General features: G+C 40.1%; 1 protein-coding gene across 1 annotated transcript in view; it reads left to right on the top strand.

Moving 5' to 3' along the window:
- The first annotated feature begins 1,383 nt into the window (after positions 1-1,383).
- The window catches only part of CTNNAL1 (catenin alpha like 1), a 57,794-nt gene continuing 38,358 nt past the window's right edge, over positions 1,384-20,819 (top strand). Inside the window, exons 1-2 of the mRNA XM_039240739.1 lie at positions 1,384-1,574; positions 15,648-15,837. Of these exons, the coding sequence (XP_039096670.1) occupies positions 1,452-1,574; positions 15,648-15,837 (313 nt within the window). The 5' untranslated portion in view covers positions 1,384-1,451. The remainder of the gene's footprint in view (positions 1,575-15,647; positions 15,838-20,819) is intronic.

The raw sequence follows: 20,819 nt of genomic DNA, 5'->3' as shown, positions 1-20,819 counted from the left end.
CAGTTTGAAGGCAGAAAATAAACCCACGTTATGGCTATCTTCAATAGCAAAGATAACTTGGCAGCACTGACAGATGGAGCTGAACCCCACATGGGAAGCACATTTCAACAAGTGTTTGGGAAAGAGCCTCTGACACCTGGAGCTGGTGGTGTTCAGCTCATCAATCTGACATGGATGGAGAAATGATCCTGGCAAAAGTGAAAGGGTGGACTCGCCAGCCTTGGGTTTTCTACCCTGCTAGTTGCTTATTGGCAGATAGGCTAGCTCACAAATATTTCTCCATGCTTCTCAGTCTATTGCTTACGCCTAGGGCCCCTTCACTGGGTGTGCGTGTTTCTGACAGCTGCCCTTTTGGCTTTGCTTCTGGAACTCCTGAGGAATGGGGTGTTCAGCCCTCCCTCCCATCTGATCATGTTGGGGGCTCCCTGATAGCTTTACCTTTAAGTGAGTTTAATCAGAAATATACACTAATGATCTTTTTTGTTGTTGTCTTTTTTTATTTTTTTTAAGAGAGAGCACCCACAAGTAGGGGAGAAGGGGTCGGGGAGGGGCGGGGAGAATCTTAAGGAGACTCCAGACAGCCCAGAGCCTTACATGGGGCTTGTTCTCATGACCCTAGGATCACAACTTGAGCCAAAATCAAGAGTCAGAGCCTCAACCAACGGAGGCACCCAGGTGCCCCTACACTAATGATCTTTTCAGTCAAGAAACAGCTGTTAGGAAACTGCTCTGGCTTAGCCCTAGGGAAAGTAATTCTGAAAAGTAGTTTTAAAATGTAGTAGTGTTAAACAGTAGATGAAGCTTTTCCGTATGCTCACGTTAATTTCCTTTTGAAAAGTAGCCCGAGAGATGACCCAAACCACTGCTTCCTTGCCAAGTGCCCCGGTACTCCTTAAGACTTCACTATCTTATGTTTCATCCTCAATCCAGCCCAAATGGTGAGAGAGAAAGGGTCAGAAGAGGAGCAGGGGGAAATGGGACCTTCTGGAGAAGCTCCAGAAAGACGCTCTACCAGTAGAATTCCTGTCTCAGGGTAAAAGACCCTACCCACTTGACTGTGGCGCTCTCTGCTCCGCCAGTTAGCTCAGCTTCCAGAAATCGTGGAAGTCGGAGTTAGGACCAGTCCACCTATCAGGAGGACGAAAAGGTTTGCCAGGGACGGTTGTCCTTGTCTCGGTAAGAGGCCACGTGGCCGTGGGAGGCCGGCAGGTGTCTGGTTTAATCAGTCCTGGAGAGAGCGAGGCGGGGCAGGCTAGGGGGACAGACGGAGAGGGACTGCAGGGAGAACCCGAGACCCTAACGCGCGGGGGCGTGGCCGCCAGGGGGCGGGCCCTGGAGGTGGGCGGGGCATCGGGCGGCGCGGGTGCATTGCCGCCGCCGCGGGCGTGCTGGCTGGCGGGCGGCGGGCCCGCAGTGGCGCGGCGTCCCGGCTGTGCGACGGGCCGAAGGCTATGGCCGCCTCTTTGGGCCCGGCTGGCGTTGGCGGCGCCGGCCCGTCGGGCTTCGCCTTCGACTCGGGACTTGAGATCAAAACTCGCTCGGTGGAGCAGACGCTGCTCCCGCTGGTCTCTCAGGTAAAGTGGCGCCCGGAGCCGCCTCTGCTCTCCCTCCGGCCGCTGCGGCCCGCGATGGCGCCGGCCGCTTGCACGGCCCGGGAAGCCGGGTCGGGCCCGGCGGGAGGCAGCCGCTGCCCCACATTCCACACCGGGACTGCGGCGTCGAGTCAGGCCGCCCGTCTGAGGCTTAGGGGCCGGACTCCGCCGAGGCGGTGTTGGTCAGGACCACCCGAAATCCGGCGGGAGGCCGAGTGGGCTGAGGGGCGGGGAGCCCAGCGCGGACCGTAGAGCCCGGCAGGCAGGTGCGAGACCCGCTCGGCGAGCCCTGCCCCCACCCCCTGGCGCCGCGAACCCCTCCCCCCCAGCCCTGGCGAGCTCCCCACTCCCGGCTCCCTGGAGGCAGAGAGGACCCGCGGGGAGCCCCACGTTTGCATCCCCAGTCCACCCCGCGACTGCCGGCCACTCCGGCCGGGGCATTCCTGCCGGCCTCCAGGTCCAGCGTGCGCTCCCCGAGGCCTTTGTCCCTTTCCCCTGCGCGTGTCGGTTCGCTGGGCTCCCAGGCACCCGGGCCACCCTGCCTGCCCCTGCCCCTTTAACCTGCCGGCTATTTTCAGGCGCCTTTTGTCTGGCCCCGTTGGAGTGAAGCGAAGCACTGTCTGATACTGTATCCAGATACATCTTGTTGCCCCAAATTCCGTCTGAGATGTATGCTTTATCGTCTTCGCTGGTCATAACGCAAGTCTGGAATCAGCTAATTGACGCGCGGAGTTTTAGAGAAGTTTTTGTTCCCGTGAGCCGAGTTCTACGCAGCCCGAGGGCTAGAATTCCTCACCTAGATATGTTGTAATGTGCCAGGCTTCGTGGGGAGGGAAGAATTCTGTGCCTTCAGGAGCGCGTTGGCGATGTGTGACTCACAACTGGATTGTAATGTCTTGATGACTCACGCTAGTATTGCCAAGACTTTAGAAGTGCTGGGAATCTTAAAGGTTATCTGACTCTAAATTAAAAAAAAAAAAATTCTTTCTTACAGCATCCTTTGCACCTGGTCACCCGTCTCTTGCTTCAACACGTTCAGTGATGGGGAGCCTGTTTCATAGAATTTTCAATGCTGTCTCTTCTCCATCCCAGCCCTCCACATATTTAAAAATAGCAGCCACACGTGTCCCTAGATTCCTGTTGTGCTGATTTAATAAACAGCTCCGTTTTCTTTACCTGTGCTCACTTTGGCCTGGCTGACCCAACAGTGAATGAATACAGCTGACACTCCTCCCTCTTCCCTTCCTTGTCTGGTAGAGGCGCTGACCACCGGGAAGGAATGAATGCTGGCATCAGTTAATAATATCTGCGCTGCCCTCCTCCCCCCATAGGATGCCACCAATACAACCAAAACCCAAAAAGAGAAAAACTGGGGTCGTTTTAGGACAGAGAGAAGAGAGCAGTGGAGTTCAGCTTGACAACATTTTATCCACTTATTTAACAAAACGTGTGTGATCCTTATTATGTGTTAGGCCATGTTTTAAATATTTAAATATAAATATTAACTCCGTTAATTCTCATAATGATCTTATGAGTAGATCTGTGTTTATTCTTGCTGTAGAGAAGAGGAAGCTGAGGAATAGTGAGGCTGAGTAACTTTCCCTGGGACTTTGAACTGTAAATGTCAAACTGGCACTTGAACCCAGGCATCCTGGTTCCAGATTCTGTGCTCTTAGTTACACCATATGCTCTGTTCTCTCTAGACGTCAGAAGCAGTGATGAGGTCAGCCAGTAGTAGGTACACAGAAGAGAGTCCACAATGGAAAAACAAGGTGGAAAGTAGTTGTATCTAGAGAAGTGGTAACTTTTCACAGTATCACCATTAAAAATGTATCAGTTCTACAATTCTGCATTGTGTAATTCTGGAATAAAAGAGGGTGGAGTGGAGGAGGAAATGTGTGAATGTGTGAATCCCATGAATTGCTGCTGATAGTTAACTAGAGGTCAGTGCCAAAGGGGAAAAAAATGCAAGCTTTCTTTTTTTTTTTTTCTTCTTTGTTAAAGATTGATTCAGGGTCATAGCAGAGGTTCTGCATCCTATGTTATGTATCCACGGCTATATCTTTAGCACAGTACCGTAAGTGACATTCCTGATGATTGTACTGAACAAATAAAAGTTGAATTTGCTCAAAATCAAGAAATGGATAAGTCATGGCCAGAATACTGTTAACAAAGCAGGGAAGTAAGGGGTAAAATTTAGAGTGATTTTTAAGTTTCAGTGAGTATTCGCTGATTACAACTGCAGGTCTCTAGAAAATTCAGGTCCAGAGTCTCATTTTCTAAGGATGCTGTGTTATTATGCAACTCATGTTTTACCATTTATCCACAAGAATATTTAAGTAAGCACTTATCGTATACTTACTAACTGCTCTTTGAGGGACTTGTAGTCAAGTTGGGAGACAGGGTTTGTATAGATTAGCACATGCTAAGTGTCAAATTAACAACATCCACAGTAAATGCTCCTCAGAGAAGGCACGGACGATTCATGAACAATGCCAGAGAGGAGACAGGGTCTTGAGGTAAACAAGACTAGCATCATAAAATTTAGGGAGTTTTAAGTATATAGTTTCTATTCTGATATCATCTAACCTGACTCTCCAAGTAAAAAGTTCTGGGTTACTGGCCTTATTCTAGGAATACAAGGTTGAGTCAGTATTAGATAAATGTATATAATTTTCTGCATTCACCTATTAGGAAAGATATATGTTCTTATCAGTAGATACAGAAAAAGCATTCAATTAAATGCAGCTTATAATCATGATAAAAAGCACTTAGCAAACTAGTAATAAAAGAAAACTTCCTTATAAAGAGCATCTACAGAAAACCTATAGTTAACATCATAGCAACAAGTCAAATTTAAAACAGACATTTCCTTTAAAACAAGAAACAGGAGGGACTTGTGCTAGCACAGTGTGTTATTTTTTTTTTCTCAACACTACTGCAAATCCTAACCAGTGCAATGAGATAAGAAGTGAAAGGTGTGATGATAGAGAAGGAAAAAACAAAACTCTTGTTTTGATAAAAATGATCTACATAGAAAACTCAAGAGTTTACAGATAAGTCATAAAAACTGAGAGGCTTAGTAAGTTCACTGAATGTAGTATACCAAAGTTAGCTACATTTCTCTAAAAACAAAAAAGTAATTCTAAAAGAAGCCTGTTAGAATAAAAATGACAGCAAAATATGAGGTTCCTAGGAGGATGGATGGAGATATATATATATATAAATGTATATGTATATATATATATAATGCCAAGCTTTATGAAAAGATTTTTAAACATATTTTGAAAGGCAAAGTAGATCTAGATAAATGGAATAAAGTACCATGTTCGTGACTAGACTGACTCAATGTTTTCCCTCTTAATATATAAATTTAACAATTCTAGTGAAATTTTCAACAGGATTTTTGAACAGAATTTGACAAAAAGTAATTATAACATTAATATAAAAGAGCAAAGAGCCAAAAATACCTAGAAGAGAAACAAAGTGGGAAGATTTCAAGACATTATAAAGCTCTCATAATTAAGGCAATAGACCAGTGAAAGAGAAGAGAGAACATAGAAACAGATCCACACATATGTGGAAAATTGAGAAGTCACAGAATCGGCACTGCTGGTCAGTAGCGAAAGGAAAAACTTTTTAAAAATTGGGCTAACACAGTAACACGTGAAATTTGGACCCTTGTCTCACACCGTATTAAAAAGTCAGTTCCAGATGGATTAAGGACATCAGTATGAAAGTGAAAACCTGTAACAGTTTTAGGGGGCAAAAAACTGGGCAACGTCTTCACCACCTCATGGTAGGAAGTGATTTTTTTAATACAGCAAAAGTAAAACTTCTGAGCAAAGGTTGATAAGTTTGACTCCTTTAGAATGAAGAACCTCTGTTTATCAAAATTGAAAGGATAAGCCATTAAAGTGGAAGAATGTGGCTGCAACACACATCACCAATAAATGATTGGTAGTACCCAGAATAAATCAAGGATTGCAATCAATCAAAAATAAAAACATTACCTATTAAAGATTGGTAAAAATCTTTGCCACAGAAGAGGAAATTAATGGCTAAGATATATATTAAAAGATGTTCAATTTCATCAGAAGTCATCAGAAGTACAAATTAAAACCATGGTGAGAACAAGTGTTGGTGAGACATGTGAGCCAAAGAGAATGCCAGTAGTAAACTACTTTGCAAGACAGTTCAATGTCATCTAAAGTTGAAGGTGGATATTACCTGTGGCCCAGCAATTCTCCAAAATCTCTACCCTTAGAGAAACTCCTGAATGTGTGGTAGACATGGATTGAAATATTGACAGTTGTTTGTTTGTTTGTTTGTTTACTTCTAAGGGCCCCAAACTGAAACTACCTAAATGTCTTTTAGCAATAGGATGTTTAAATAAGTTGTTCATATACTGAGTCTATGTTCATAGACTGAGTCTATGTTCATAGACTCAGTCTATGTTCATAGACTCAGTATATGTTCATATACTGAGATATTATGCAGCAGTGAGATGAATGAGCTGCAGCTATAGTTATCAGCAACAAATACTAAAGGCTCAAAAACAGGCAAAATGAAACCGTACATCATTAGGGATATAACGTCTGTGCAGTAGTTATAAGGAAGAGATGAGCACAAAGTCAGGACAGCGGTTTCTTCTGGGGAGAGGGAGGTCAGGGATGTGGAAAGGGACGGACCCTCCATGCATGTGGGTTGTCAGAGGTACTGTTGCTGGGTGCATATGTATCTTCCCATTTCTTTGTATGATGCATATATATGTTATATATACTCATTTGTTAGATATTTTGTAATTCAGATAGTTCTTTAAAAAGCCCTGGGCTGGGTCCCAAACACATTTTTTCAGAGCAACTCCCCACCTTCTTTAATAATCACTTTATTCTTCCTGTCAAAACGCCCACTCCCGGTCTTAAAATGTTTTTATCCAAGGAAGGGAAGAGGGATATCTGCCACATACCCCACCCTAGTGTGGAATGTTATTCTACCACCCACTAGTCTTTTCCTGTCTGTGATAGATGTACTTCCTTCACCATTGTACAGACCCTTCGAATTTCTAAAAGAGCTCACCTTGTCTTTCTGTTTCTCCGTATTGTCCTGAGGCTTTTCAGGATCCTTCTCTCAATAATCGACGATGAACAGAGTACATATGGGGCCCTCTTTGCTGATTTATGTATGTGAATATATGGATGTTTTTTGTTTACTTGCAAAGGTAAAACATATAAAGTAAATTCTGCTTCTTTTAAAATACCTCCCATGATTTGGTGTGTTTTCTTACATATTGGTTTCTATAGCTGATTAGCTCATTTCTTTTATTTTAATTTAATTTATTTTAAAGTAGGCTCTATTCCAATGTGGGTCTTGAACTCATGACCCTGAGATCAAAAGTCGCATGCTTTACCAAATGAGTCACCCAGGCACCTGTAATTTTTATATCTAATAATTTTAAGAACTCACTCCTGAGTGAGACGAACTGCAAGAGATAAACTTCTCTGTACTGGGTTGGCTCCCTTATATTTCAGGTCCAGAGAAGTAAGCCATTGTTCTTTTGTCTAGGCTGCTACCAAATTTTTTCTTCCTGGTCTTCACTTGCTTTCTGGCTTTCCCACAACATAAGTACGTAAACTAAGTGTGTGGGCGGCTCAGTTGGTTAAGCATCTGACTTTTAGTTTCCACTCAGGTCATGATCTCACAGTTTGTGAGTTAGAGCCTTGCACTGGGGTCTGTGCTAGCAGCATAGAGCCTGCTTGGGAGTTTCTCTTCCTCTCTCACTGCCCCTTACCCGTTCTCTCTCTCTAAATATAAATAAACTTAAAAAAAGAGAAAAGTAAACTAAAAATCAGTTCAATGAAAAGATTTCTGTCAGCTATTATAGAAAATAAGAATGACATCACAAACATGAGGAAATAGAGATTCTAGAAATGTCAACTGTGTAATATCTGACAATTATGTAATGCTTACTACATATCCAACACTATTCTAAGTACTTAACTAATTTACTAACGTATATTCCCCACAATGACCTTGTGAAATGTACTATTATTATTCCTGTTTTTACACACGAGAACATGGATTTATAGAAAGCTAGATGACTTGCCACACTGTCTCATGACATAGCCAGATTTCAAACCCAGGCAAAGTAAGCCAGAGTTCATGCTCTTAACTTCTAGGATATAGTTTGTTGGAGATTGGTACTTCTTGACACCCTTTGTTAGAAGGTATCAAGTAAGCCCTAGTGCTTATTCTTTTATTCCACAGCAGAATTCTTCAATATATCAGACGCTCTTTCTTCCCCCATGGGATGCCTTTCTGCCCTCTTTTTTTTCTGGTTTATTCAGGCATTCTCTAGACTGTATCAGGGCAACTTCAGGTCATGACTCCCAATTAAAAATATGCCTCCTATTTTTGTAGAATAATAGCTGAAATTTTATTCAGCGCTGTATTTTACAAGGTATTCTCACCAGCTGTCTTTCCTCTAGTCTTTAACATAATCCTGGGTGGACAGAAGCAGTATAGTTATTAAAAGTGTAGGCAACTTACTCCTTTTGTGACCTTGGGTAAATTCTTCATATCTTCTAAGTTCAGATTCTTTGTCTATAAGATGAGGGTAATAATAGTTTTCACCTCAGGGAGATGTAAGCATTAAATGAATTAATACATATAAAACACATAGGATAGTGCCTAAGTATTAAATGCTTAGTGTTAAATTGCAGCTAGTCTTATTTTTCACATGATAAGGAAGTTGAAGCTTTAACACAGTTTTGTAAAACTGTGTTAAGGTGTGTGTGTGTGTATAAAATAAGACTGAGAAAAATTATGGCAAAATGTTCACAGGGTAGTGTGATTATGGGCAATTTTTTATTTCTTCAGTCTTTCCTATATTTCTGATTGACTTGGCTTCTGTAAATGTCAGTTTTAAATGCATACTTCTATTTGGATTAAACATTTTCTAGAATGCTTTGAGTAAAAGGAAGAGAGCCACACCTAATTATGCACTGGGTAGTATGCGTCTAATGAAAGCAAAATTTGTGTGTTTCAGAACTGAACAATAGTTGACATTTTAGCCTAATTGCAAATCTTTTCTTTGTAATTATAAATTTAAAACTTTTTGTAATAAACACAACTTAAACTTCTTTTCATTCCAGGGTCACTTTCAAGTTAGTAGTTTGGAATAGTCAGTGGTGGTTAAGTCCTCTCTCCAGTGGTACTAAGAATTCCTTAGGGTGTATCAGGTATGTAATAGGACCAAAGACTCCTAAAGACTACACACACACACACACACACACACACACACACACACACCTCATAAATTAAGTCAGTAAATTGCAGGATAAAAAAATGAATATGCAGAAGCCAGTTGTGTTTCTATACACTAATAATAAAATATTTGAAAAAGAAATAAAAATTCCATTTACAATAACATCAGATTTAACCAAGGAGGTGAAAGATCTATAGACTGAGAGCTCTAGGTTTTTGATGAAAGAAATTGAAGGAGACATATAAATGGAAAGATATCCCATGTTCATGGATCTGAAGAATTAATATTATTAAAATGCCCATAACACCTAAAGCCATCCATAGATTCAGTGCAATCCCTATCATAATTCCAATGGCATTTTTTCTCCACAGAAATAGAAAAACAGTCCTAAAATTTGTATGGAAGCACAAAAGACCCCAACTAGCTAAAGCAATCTTGGGAAAGAAGGACAAAGCTAGAGGTATCACACTTCCTGATTTCAAGTTATGCTAAAAAGTTATAGTAATTAAACTATCTTGTGCTAACATAAAAAACAGATTCATAGTCCAATGGAACAGAATCAAGAGACCAGAAATAAACACATGAATTATTTGGTAAAGTAGTATTGACAAGGGAACCAAGAATGCAATGGGGAAATGATAGTTTCTTCAAAAAATGGTGTTGGGTTGGGGGACCTAAGTGGCTCAGTAGGTTAAGTGTCTGACTTTAGCTCAGGTCATTATCTCACGGTTGACGAGTTTGAGCCCTGTGTCGGGCTCTGTGCCCACAGCTCACAGCCTGGAGCCTGCTTTGGATTCTGTGTCTCATTCTCTCTTCCCCTCTCCCACTCATGCTTTGTCTGTCTGTCTGTCTCTCAAAACAGAAATAAACATTAAAAGAATATATTTGAAAAAAATAAATGGTGTTGGGAAAACTGGATAGTCACATGCAAAAGAATTAAATTAGACGCCTAACTTACAACACTCACAAAATTTGCTGGCTATGAATCCAAACTTAAATGTAAGACTGGAAACTGTAAAATCCCTAGAAGAAGAGGGAAAAATCTCCTTAACTTCTGTCTTGGCAATGGTTTTTAGATATGACACCAAAAATACAAGTAACAAAAGCAAAAATTAGCAAGTAAGACTATATCAAACCAAAAAGCTTCACCACACAAAAGAAACAATCAGCAAAGTGAGAAGATAGCCTACAGAATGGAATAAAATATTTGTAAGCCATCTATCTGATAAGGGGTTAGTGTCTTTAATATTAAATAGGGAGCTCATTCCACTTCATAGCATTGAAAAATATTTAAAACTGGGCAGAGGAAGTGAACAATTTTTGAAGAAGACACAAAATTGGCCAACAGATTTATGAAAGTATGCTCAACATCACTAATCATCAAGGAAATACAGATCAAAACCTCAATGATATATCACCTTACACCACTTAGAATTGGCTGTTATCAAAAATACAAGAAAGCAAGTGTATACAAGAAAGCAAGTGTTGGTGAGGATGTGGAGAATAGAGAAGCCTTGTAAACTGTTGGTGAAAATGCAAATTGATACAGCCACTATGGAAAACAGCACAAAGGTTCCACAAAAAAATTAAAAATAGAACTACATATGACTCACCAATCCCACTTTCAGGTATATATCATAAAGAAATGAAATCAGGATCTTGAAGAGGTATCTGCACTCCCATATTCATTGCAATATTATTCATAATAGCACAGATATGGCAATAATTTCAGTGTCCTTCTACTGATAAATAGATGGAGAAGATATGGTATAAATTTATAATGGAATATTATTCAGCCATGAGAAAGAAGGAAATCTTGCCATTTGCTACAATGTGGGTGGACCTTGAAGGCATTATGCTAAGTGAAATGAAATACATCAGACAGAGAAGGCAAATACCAAATGAGCTCCCTTCTATGTGGAATCTACAAAAGCCAAATCCATAGAAACAGAGAGTAGAATGGTGGTTGTGAGGGTCTGTGTGGTGGGGAAAATGAGATGTTGGCCAAAGGGTGCAAATTTCCAGGTAAAGATGGATAAATTCTGGGGATCTAAAGTCCCACATGATGACTATAGTTAATAACTCTGTATTAAATACTTATAAGTTGTTAAAATAATAGACTTTAAATGTTCCTTTTGCCATCACAAAAAATATGTAAGGTGATAGAGTTTTTAATTAACTCTATTGTGGAATCATTTCCAGTTTCTTATGGAATCATTGCAATAAATATGTGGATCTAATCATCACTTACATGTAAGTTATATATCAGTAAGACTGGAAAAATAAAATATGCCTCTGAATCAAATTGTGGATCTTGGCTTCTTAATTTAAGCTGTAAGACCTTAAATAAGCATCTTTTAGTGTCAGTTGCCTTATCTGTGAAAAGTAGTGCCTACATGCTAAAATTATTGTGAGGATTAAATTAGATTATTTGTGCCTGCCATGTAGAGGTGTTAGTGTTATGTCAGTGCATCCTGTTTCTTCTACTACAAATTTAGGGGTCATCTTTGACAACACCAGTCTAATCCATCAAGCAATCCAGTTTATCTGTATTCCTCCATCTTGACTATTGCCACTTTGTTTCAAGCCAGCATCATCTTTTACCTGGACTGTTGCAACAGCTTCCTAACTGGTCTTCCTCCTTCTACTTTTGCCACTCTATCAATTCCACTCTTTCCTCCAGAAGAGAGTGTTCTTTTAAAATAACATACATTTGAAATTGCATTAGTTATTTACCGCTGCAAAATAGATTACCTCATACTTCATGGTTTAAAACAAACATTTATTATCTTAGATTCTGTTTCAGGAATCTGTGAGTGGCTCACCTGCCTGATTTTAGATTGCTCAGGTGTCTCTAGGCAGGAGGCCTCACTCAGTTGTTTGTCGTGTTGGACTCTGCATTAGGCTGATCAAGTGTCTTCATGACATGGCAACTGGCCTTCTCTAAACTGAGTAATCGCAGAGAGACAGAAGGATGGAAACTGGAGTGTCTTTATTACCTACCCTCAAAAGTACCCTACTGTCACTTCTGCTTTATTTATTAGTCTGAACTAATTCACCAAGTTCAGCCCACACTCAAGGAGAGGGGAGTGAGGCTCTACCTTTTAAAGGGAGGAATAGCAAAGAATTTGTGGACATATTTTAAAACCACTACATTCTACCCTCCGGCCACAAATTGTTTACTTTCTTCCCATTTCTTTCCCCCACCCCCAGTCCTCCCAAAAGTCTCATCTCTTTATGGCAGAGCTGGAAATCCAAGATTTTGACCTCTGCATCTGATTCCGAAGAGACTTCTTATATGCACAGTTCTTTAGGTGTAGCTCCTTGAGCGTAGTTCCTTTTGATCTAAAGACCTATGAACTAAAGTGACAAGTTATCTGTTCCCAAGCACACAACTTATAGTGGCGGGACAGGCAGAGGATAACCACTAGGAATATTTTGTTGAAACAACAACAACCAAAATGAAAAGAAAACAGGAAAATAAGCATAGGATAATGGCCATATACTTCTGTTTGAAAATGGGGAAACTAGGAGCCACTGGTCCACATTATTCTGAAACCCACCCAAACACACGTTAGTGGTACCTTGATGAAGAACTGAGACCTGGGGATGTTTCTTCATGGCTCTTAGCCCTGCTCTGAGTCATCCTTGCTCATGAAAGAGAGCCCGTGTTTTTTTTTGCATGGTTTCTCAGCCTGCTTCCTGCCTATGGAAGCTTGGGAGTCTTTTGTATGACTCTTCATTTTGTACTGATCCATCTCTTTCAGTCCATTTGTCCTGACCTAATTATCTTCAAAATTTTGTAGGTCTCCTATGGAATCTTATTGGGCTCACTCAATTAGATAAACCATACCCATAAGTCTCTTTATGATAAGCCCTGCTGTAACTTGGGCTTCTGCTGGGACCTCTGAGGGACAATACTTTTAAAGCTTCTCAGGAGACCTATGTTTAAGTGAATGGATCCCTGGAACATCACCTTGAATCTTCCTGAGATCTTAACATAAGATTTTATAGTCACACTCTTAGCTTCATCTTTAGACCTTGCTTTCCTGACAGTGCCCTAGATTTTGTTTTTGCCTGGAAGCCATTCTTAATTTTAGCATCATTTTGCCTTTTGGAGAAGCAAGGATTTTCAAATCCAGCAAGTCTTGGCTTCTTTTTATTTAAGTGTTTCCTTTAGCTTCTGTCTCTCTTCTTACATTTTAAGCAAGAAGCCAAGTGGCACCTTCAGAATTTGTCTTGAAATCTCCTTAGTTAGATTACCCAGTTCATTAGGTATATTCTCTAATGTACACATTCCTGGGGGTGATTTTCTGCCACTACATAACAAAGATCCTCTTTTCTCCATTTTCCAATTAGATTTATCTCAGTTTCCTTTCAGCTTTCACCCAGAGCTTCCTTGAGGAACTTCTGCAAAGTTTACTCAGTACTTTCTAGCTTTTACTAACTCCTCAAAGTCCATTCAACTTCCACAGCCTGATGGTATACCACTTCCATGTTGTAGGTTTTGTTATAGCATTGCCCCATTCCAGATACCAAAATATGTATTAGTTATCTATTAATTTATAACAAATTACTCCCAAATTTAGTGCCTTAAAACAATAAATATTTATCATCTCATAGTTTCTGTGAGTCAAGTATTCTGGGATGACTTGCCTCATTGTTCTGGATTAAGGTCTTTTGTGAGATTGAAATCAAGATGTTGGCTGGGCCCACAGTAATCTGAAGGTTTGATTGAGGCTGGAGAATCTGTTCCCATGTTCATTTTTTTCACTTCTCACCTGAGATAGTTGAGAGGGAGAGAGAGAGGGAGGTGGAAGTTAAAATGTATTATATGATCTAATCTCAGAAGTATGCCATTGCTTCTACTTTATTCATTAGAAGTGAGCCACTAAGTTCATTTCATGCTTAAGGGAAGAGAAATGAGTCTCAGTCTCTTGAAAGGAGAAATATCAAAGAATTTGTGGACACATTTAAAAATCACTACAGGGATTATACCACTTTCCTGCTTAGAAACCCTTCAGTGGCTGCCTGTCAAATTTAGAATAAAATACAAACTCTTTACTTTGGTTCATAGCCTTTCATGGCTGGTCTCTGCCCACCTGCTGAATATTGGTTTTCTACTTGCTCTCTTGCCACTATTCTTTAACAACTTCTGGCCTTCTCTCATTCCTTGAATAAGGTGGGCTCCCCTTCTCGCTCTTTTCCTCCTTCTCTGTCTCCCTCTCCCTTTCTCTCCCCCCACCCCCACTCTCCACTGTCAACAATTATTTCTTCTCCCTAGAATGCTTTGTCCCCTGATGTTTGTCAGCTTGGCTACTTTATATCATTTAGATCTTAGCTTAAATGTCACTTCCTCATAGAAGAAGGGTCAACCTATCTGAGATAGCTACAAAAATATTTTCTATTACATTATTTTAATGTTTTATATAGTATCTGCATTATTTTTTTGGTTTACCTGTTTGTTTGATTATCCTATCTCTTCTCCATCCCACTTGAATGTAAGCTCCATGAGAGTTTGGGCCTTTTCTTTCATGTACGTTGCTTTTTCATCATTGCCTAAAATTTTATTTGGTTTATGGTAGGTGTGCAACAAGTATATTTTATATGATTTTATACATTTATTTATAAATTTATTTTATATATTTTGTTATTCTGATAGAGTGTAAACTGAATAGGGGCAGGATTGTGTTAGTCTTGTTCACTGATGCATCCTTGCGACCTGGCATCTAGGAAATATCCAAAATTGAAAAGAATACAGGTGAGGAAATTTAGAGAGATTAAGTTCATTTCCCTAGGTCATTTAGCTAGTAGTGGCAGAGCCAAGACTCAAACCCAGGCCTTTCTGATTCTAAACTATGAATACCATAACCTATAAAGTGCCTGGCACATAGTAGTTTCTCAAAGAGCCATTCCTTTCCTCTTCTTTTAGTTCTCTATTCTGGTCTTTGTTAATGTACTTATATAAATCATTTCACAGTTATATTCAGTGGACATGTACTATTTAAGATCCATATTTTTCATGTAACATTCTTTAAATATTTTTATATGTCAGTATAGTTCACCTACTAGTTTTCTAGGACATTTCGAGGATTTACATTTGTTTCAACAAGCTTAACTTGTCACCTTCTGTATTTTACTTCAGGGCCTGGAATCAAGTATTAAAACTCTTGGTATTTAATTTACTTTGGGTCCACAACAGCACTTAGAGAAGTAAAAGGCCTAGATTACAGTGGTCATTCTGAAATGGCCAGCTAATCCAGGAAGCATGTATGGCATGCATACCATTTGTACAACCTGTACACTGCTAGGTGGTGGGGTGGAGTGCATAGGGGACAGGGTGCTGTCTCTTCTTTCACAGCAGCTCAAGCCATAGTCAAGGAAATTAGAGCTGTCCTGTGCCATTGGCACTAAGAAGTGCTTTGGTTTTCTGTAAGGTTTTTTTTTTTTTTTTTAGTGTAATGATCCTCCCTTTCCTACCTTTCTTCTGTCTTTAGGATTTGTTGGAATCCCTGGAGGGCTTCTGGAACTATATGTCCCAGATAACCATCATCAGGGAAACTTGGAATTGTCATTAATAGAAACATTGTCTCAAGGAGGGATGCAGGATGCTCTGCTGGTTGTCTCTGGGTTGAAGCATTAAAGCTGTCAATTATTAGGCCACAGACTTTTGCTGTATGCCGGGCTTAATCCAGTATTCTGGGCTTAATTTTCTTGGCCTTTGTGATAGAGCTTTAAAAATTACTGAGATAAAGTTTAAGCAAGTTGCTTTTATCTTTTATTTTTAGATCACCACACTTATTAATCATAAGGATAATACCAAAAAGTCTGATAAAACACTGCAAGCAATTCAGCGTGTGGGACAGGCTGTCAACTTGGCAGTTGGAAGATTTGTTAAAGTAGGGGAAGCTATAGCCAATGAAAACTGGGACTTGAAAGAAGAAATAAATATTGCCTGTATTGAAGCTAAACAAGCAGGTACGTGATATTGATATTAAAGCCTATTTATACCAATTTTATTGCTTTGGCTACAATGATAAATTATTGTCTCATTTTGAGTAAAGATGTTCTGTGCTTTAGCCCTGTGATTATAGATTCCTACAGATTCTGGATTAGCTTCCGGAAATATTGAACTTCTCCTGGCTCAAATCCTAAATCTAACACGTTGAATTCTTTCATTGGGTAGGAAGATGGTCTTCCATTCTTGCCATTAGCCATTGAAATGCCAGAGATATAGAGGAATGTGGGGCATGGACTCTGTCCCAGGAAGAGTCCTGGATAACTCCAAGGTCTGGAGTATGAACACCTAGAGAAATGGTGGTGCTACTTACTGTGGGGGGAGCTGGTATATTTGGAGAGTCGTCTGGGTGAGATAAGGCCAAGTAAATATGGAGGGGCCAACCAGATCATATATGGTCCTTTGTGTTCTATGAATGACTTCAGATATTATTCTATAGGTGACATACTGAGGAAATTTCAGCCAGATGAAAGACATAGTTTTGTCTTTCTGGTAGTATGGAAGAAAAGAACAAAGAGGATTGTTTGAGAGAGAGAGTTCAGACACAGGGAGGGAGATTACTGTGGAAGCTTCTACAATACACCAGGCTAAGCCAAGGCAATGTCTTATAGATAATAAAGAGCAGAGAGAGTGCACAAAATATTAAGTTGGTTAAGTAGCTAGAACTTTATTATTAGCTAAAAGAAAGGGAAGATTCTGAGTTGACTCTTGAGTTTTCAGCCATTCACTGTGATAGTGAATAAACTTTAAGTGAGAAAAGAGGGATGTCCTTATTCTATTTGTAACTTATATTTTGCCTACATTTTAAAGAGGATTTGAAATAGCTTACAATAAAAGATATATGTTTAATAAACCTATTAAAGAGATGAAAATAAATATTCTGGAAACTTTGGCCAACATTGTTACTTGAATTAAGCATGAAATTTATCTTTGTACATCCTGGAAGTCAAGACAAAAATGTGGAAAAGAAAGCGTTACATAATTCTCACTGTTTGTTGAAAGGAAACAAACCAGCTCGTCAAGAGGAGAGCAACTTTTTTCCTGGCACTAAATTAATTGTGTGGGCACTTATACAACAGACATTACATAATGCAGTGGACAATTCAACAGAAAATGTAGAGATGTTCTACATATTACTATTTTTATAGCAACCCTTAATTAGGGTTTTGAATAGAGTGGGGGGTTTTGAATAAAAGGGCACGCTGAGTCCTGCTCACCTTATGGGCTTTGTAAGATGTCACTGTGCTCAGTGTAAGGTGAGAAAAGAGGACGTGGCCACCAGCCCTCACTCCTGGAGACTCCGGCCCTCTGTGAGGAGCTCTAAGCACAGGCAGCTCCATACAGGAATCTTTCAGAAGCCATCTGTTGTCATGGGCTCCACCTCTTGTCTCCTTTCGTTTGAAGTGGTCTTTCCCTTGAGTACAACCTCTTATGCCACTCTGGTAAGAGAAAGAGAATGGCGCCTCCTGGAGTTATATATATGGAAGCCCTAATTTCTCTCTCTCTCTCTTTTTTTTTTTTTTTTTTTTTACAAATAGTTTATTGTCAAATTAGTTTCCACATAACACCCAGTGCTCATCCCCACAAGTGTCCTCCTCCATGCCCATCCCCCCTCCCCCCCACATCCATCAGTCCTCAGTTTTTGTCAGCATTCAAGAGTCTCTCATGGTTTGCCTCTCTCCCTTTCCCCCACCATTTCCCCCCTTCTTCTCTCCCTTGTTCCTCAGTTAAGTTCCTCCTAATCCTCCTATACGTGCAAACATATGATATTTGTCCTTCTCTGCCTGACTTATTTCGCTCAGCATAACACCCTCAAGGTCCATCCATGTTGCTACACATGGCCAGATTTCATTGTTTCTCATTGCCATGTAGTATTCCATGGTATAGATAAACCACATCTTCTTGATCCATTCATCTGTTGATGGACACTTAGGCTCTTTCCATGTTTTAGCTATTGTGGAGAGTGCTGCTATGAACATTGGGGTACATGTGCTCCTATGCCTCAGCATTTCTGTATCCCTTGGGTAAATTCCTAGCAGTGCTATTGCTGGGTCATAAGGGAGTTCTATTGTTAGTTTCCTGAGGAACCTCCACACTGTTTTCCAGAGGGGCTGTACCAGTTTACATTCCCACCAACAGTGTAGGAGGGTGCCCGTTTCTCCACATCCTCGCCAGCATCTAGAGTTCTCTGATTTGCTCATTTTAGCCACTCTGACTGGCGTGAGGTGGTATCTCAGTGTGGTTTTGATTTGTATTTCCCTGATGAGGAGGGATGCTGAGCATCGTTTCATGTGTCTGTTGGCCATCTGGATGTCCTCTTTGGAGAAGTGTCTGTTCATATCTTCTGCCCATTTCTTCATTGGGTTGTTTGTTTTTCGGGTGTGGAGTTTGGTGAGTTCCTTATAGATTCTGGATATTAACCCTTTATCTGATATGTCATTTGCAACTATCTTTTCCCATTCCGTCGGTTGCCTATTAGTTTTGTGGGTTGTTTCCCCTAATTTCTCTTAACATGCACAAATTTAAGACTTAACTTGAATCACTCCTGAAATGTTTCAGGTCTACTCAGCCCATAGTAATCAATTTCTCCAACTTAATATTTATTTGAGGGAAATAATGTAAAGTAGTGATAAAGAACTAGGACTTTTGAGTCAGACTGCCTGGATTTCAGTCCCAACTCTTCACTTGATATTGGTGTGATATTGAGCAAGCTATTACACTTTTTTAAACCTCAGTTTTCTCATCAATAAAATGGGGGTAATCTTAGTGTTTACAGAAGTGTTTTGATATAATGCATGTATGCATTTGGCACATAGAAAGTACTCAATAAGTATTAGTTGTAATGTGTATTATTGTTTTTCTTTTTTTCTTTCCTTTGTTGAGTTTTTTTTAAGACTTTATTTTTTCCCCAAAGTAATCTCTACAATCAACATGGGGCTTGAACTTATGACCCCTAAGATCAGGAGTCGCATGCTCCACAGACTGAGCCAGCCAGGGGCCCCTCCTCTGTTGAGTTCTTGCACTATAGTATTTTTTTTTTAATTGAGGTATAATTGACCTATAAAGTTAAGTTAGTTTTGGTGTATGGCATAATAACTCAATATTTGTATATACAGTTGATTTTGGACAATGCAGGGGCTAAGAGTACTGACCCCCTGTGCAGTTGAAAATTGATGTGTAACTTTTGACTCCCCAAAAGCTTAACTACTAATAGCTTCCTGTTGAGCATAAGCCTTACCAATAACATAAACAGTTGGTTAACACATATTTTGCATGTTCTTTTATATATTTTATTCTTACAATAAAGTAAGCTATAGAAAAAGTATTATTTTTTTTAAATTTTTTTAATGTTTTTATTTATTTCTGAGAGAGAGAGACAGCATGAGCAGGGGAGGGTCAGAGAGAGAGGGAGTCACAGACTCTGAAACAGGCTCCAGGCTATGAGCTGGCAGTCAGCACAGAGCCCGACGCGGGGCTCGAACCCATGAACCGTGAGATCATGACCTGAGCGAAAGTCGGACGCTTAACCGACTAAGCCACCCAGGTGCCCCAGAAAAAAAGTATAATTAAGAAAATCATAAGGAAGAGAAAATACAGTTATAATACTATACTGAAAAACATCTGCATGTAAGTGGACCCACACCATTCAAACCCATGTTGTTTAAGGGTCAACTTTATTGTGAAATGATCACACAGTAAGTCTGGTTAATATCTGTCACCGTACATAGTTAAAAAATTTTTGTGCGTGATAAGAACTTTTAAGATTTAGTCTCTTAAAAATAAGCAATATTTTAGAAAATACGCAATACAGTATTAACGATAGTTGTCAAGGTATGTATCACATCCCATGACTTATTTATTTGGTAACTAGAAGTTTGTAATTTTTGACTCCACCCAAGTTGTGCCCCCCTCCAATATTTTTACCTTTCTACTTAGTCACGTTTTATATTTATATGGGAGCTCAGTAAATATTTGTATTTGACTGAGTATGGACTTTCACATTAAGACACAACACTGATTACATATACAAGTTAAAAATGGCAACCACGAAGCTAAAAGGACAGCTTTGTGACTTTTTCAGGGAGCTAATTTCTGAACAGTCTACACTTTAAACAGCTTTATAATGTTAAGGAAGAATTTGACCATGTTGGTGGAGCTTACCAAATGTTACCATCCCACGTACTTAGGAGTTTAATGCCTGGGTTTAGTCAGAAAAAGGAAAAGTTATATAATGCCATCTGTGCAGACTCATATGTATTATCTTTGAGGACTGAGAGCTGTGGAAAAAAGTAACATTTTCCAGAGGTAGAGAGGAAACATTTTCATCCTCTAAGCTATTGCAGACTGATACTATTCCGCTCCCTTTTTTCTGTACATTAAAGTTTAATTCTAAACTTTCTTTTCTTCTGTTTTGCTATGAAAACTGTATTAGTAACATATTGCTGTGTAACAAATTAACCCCAACCTAGCAACTTAAAACCACATTTATTAACCTCACATAGTTTCTGAAGGTCAGAAATCAGGGAGTGGCTTAGCCAGCTGGGTCTGGGTCACTGTCTCTCTTGAGGTTGCACTCAAGGTGTCTGCTGGGCCTGTAGTTATCTGAAAACTTGACTGGACCGCAGGATCCATTGCTTTCCTCTTTTGGTTTTTGGCAGGCTTCATTTCTTTGTTGGCTTTGGCCAGAGGCCTCCGCGTCTCCGTATCTATGCCTCTTTGTTGGAATGGCTATTTACAACATGCTAGCTGGCTTCCCTCAGAGAGAGTGAGCGAGAGCAACCAAGATGGCTACCTTGGTGTCTTTAAAAACCTAGTCTTAGAGGTGACAAACCGTCCGTTCTCCCATACCAATCTGGTGCGATGTGGGAGGAAACAACACAAAGATGTAAATTCCAGGAGGTGGGGAACTTTGGGAGCCATCTTGGAGGCTGGCTACCACAGA

Source organism: Hyaena hyaena, unplaced genomic scaffold (genome assembly GCF_003009895.1).
Source record: "Hyaena hyaena isolate Hyena2069 unplaced genomic scaffold, ASM300989v1 scaffold_6, whole genome shotgun sequence".
In the NCBI taxonomy this organism is placed as follows: Eukaryota; Metazoa; Chordata; class Mammalia; order Carnivora; family Hyaenidae; genus Hyaena; species Hyaena hyaena.
The sequence above is the reverse complement of the archived record's forward strand: the minus strand, read 5'-3'. Positions and strand labels throughout refer to the sequence as shown.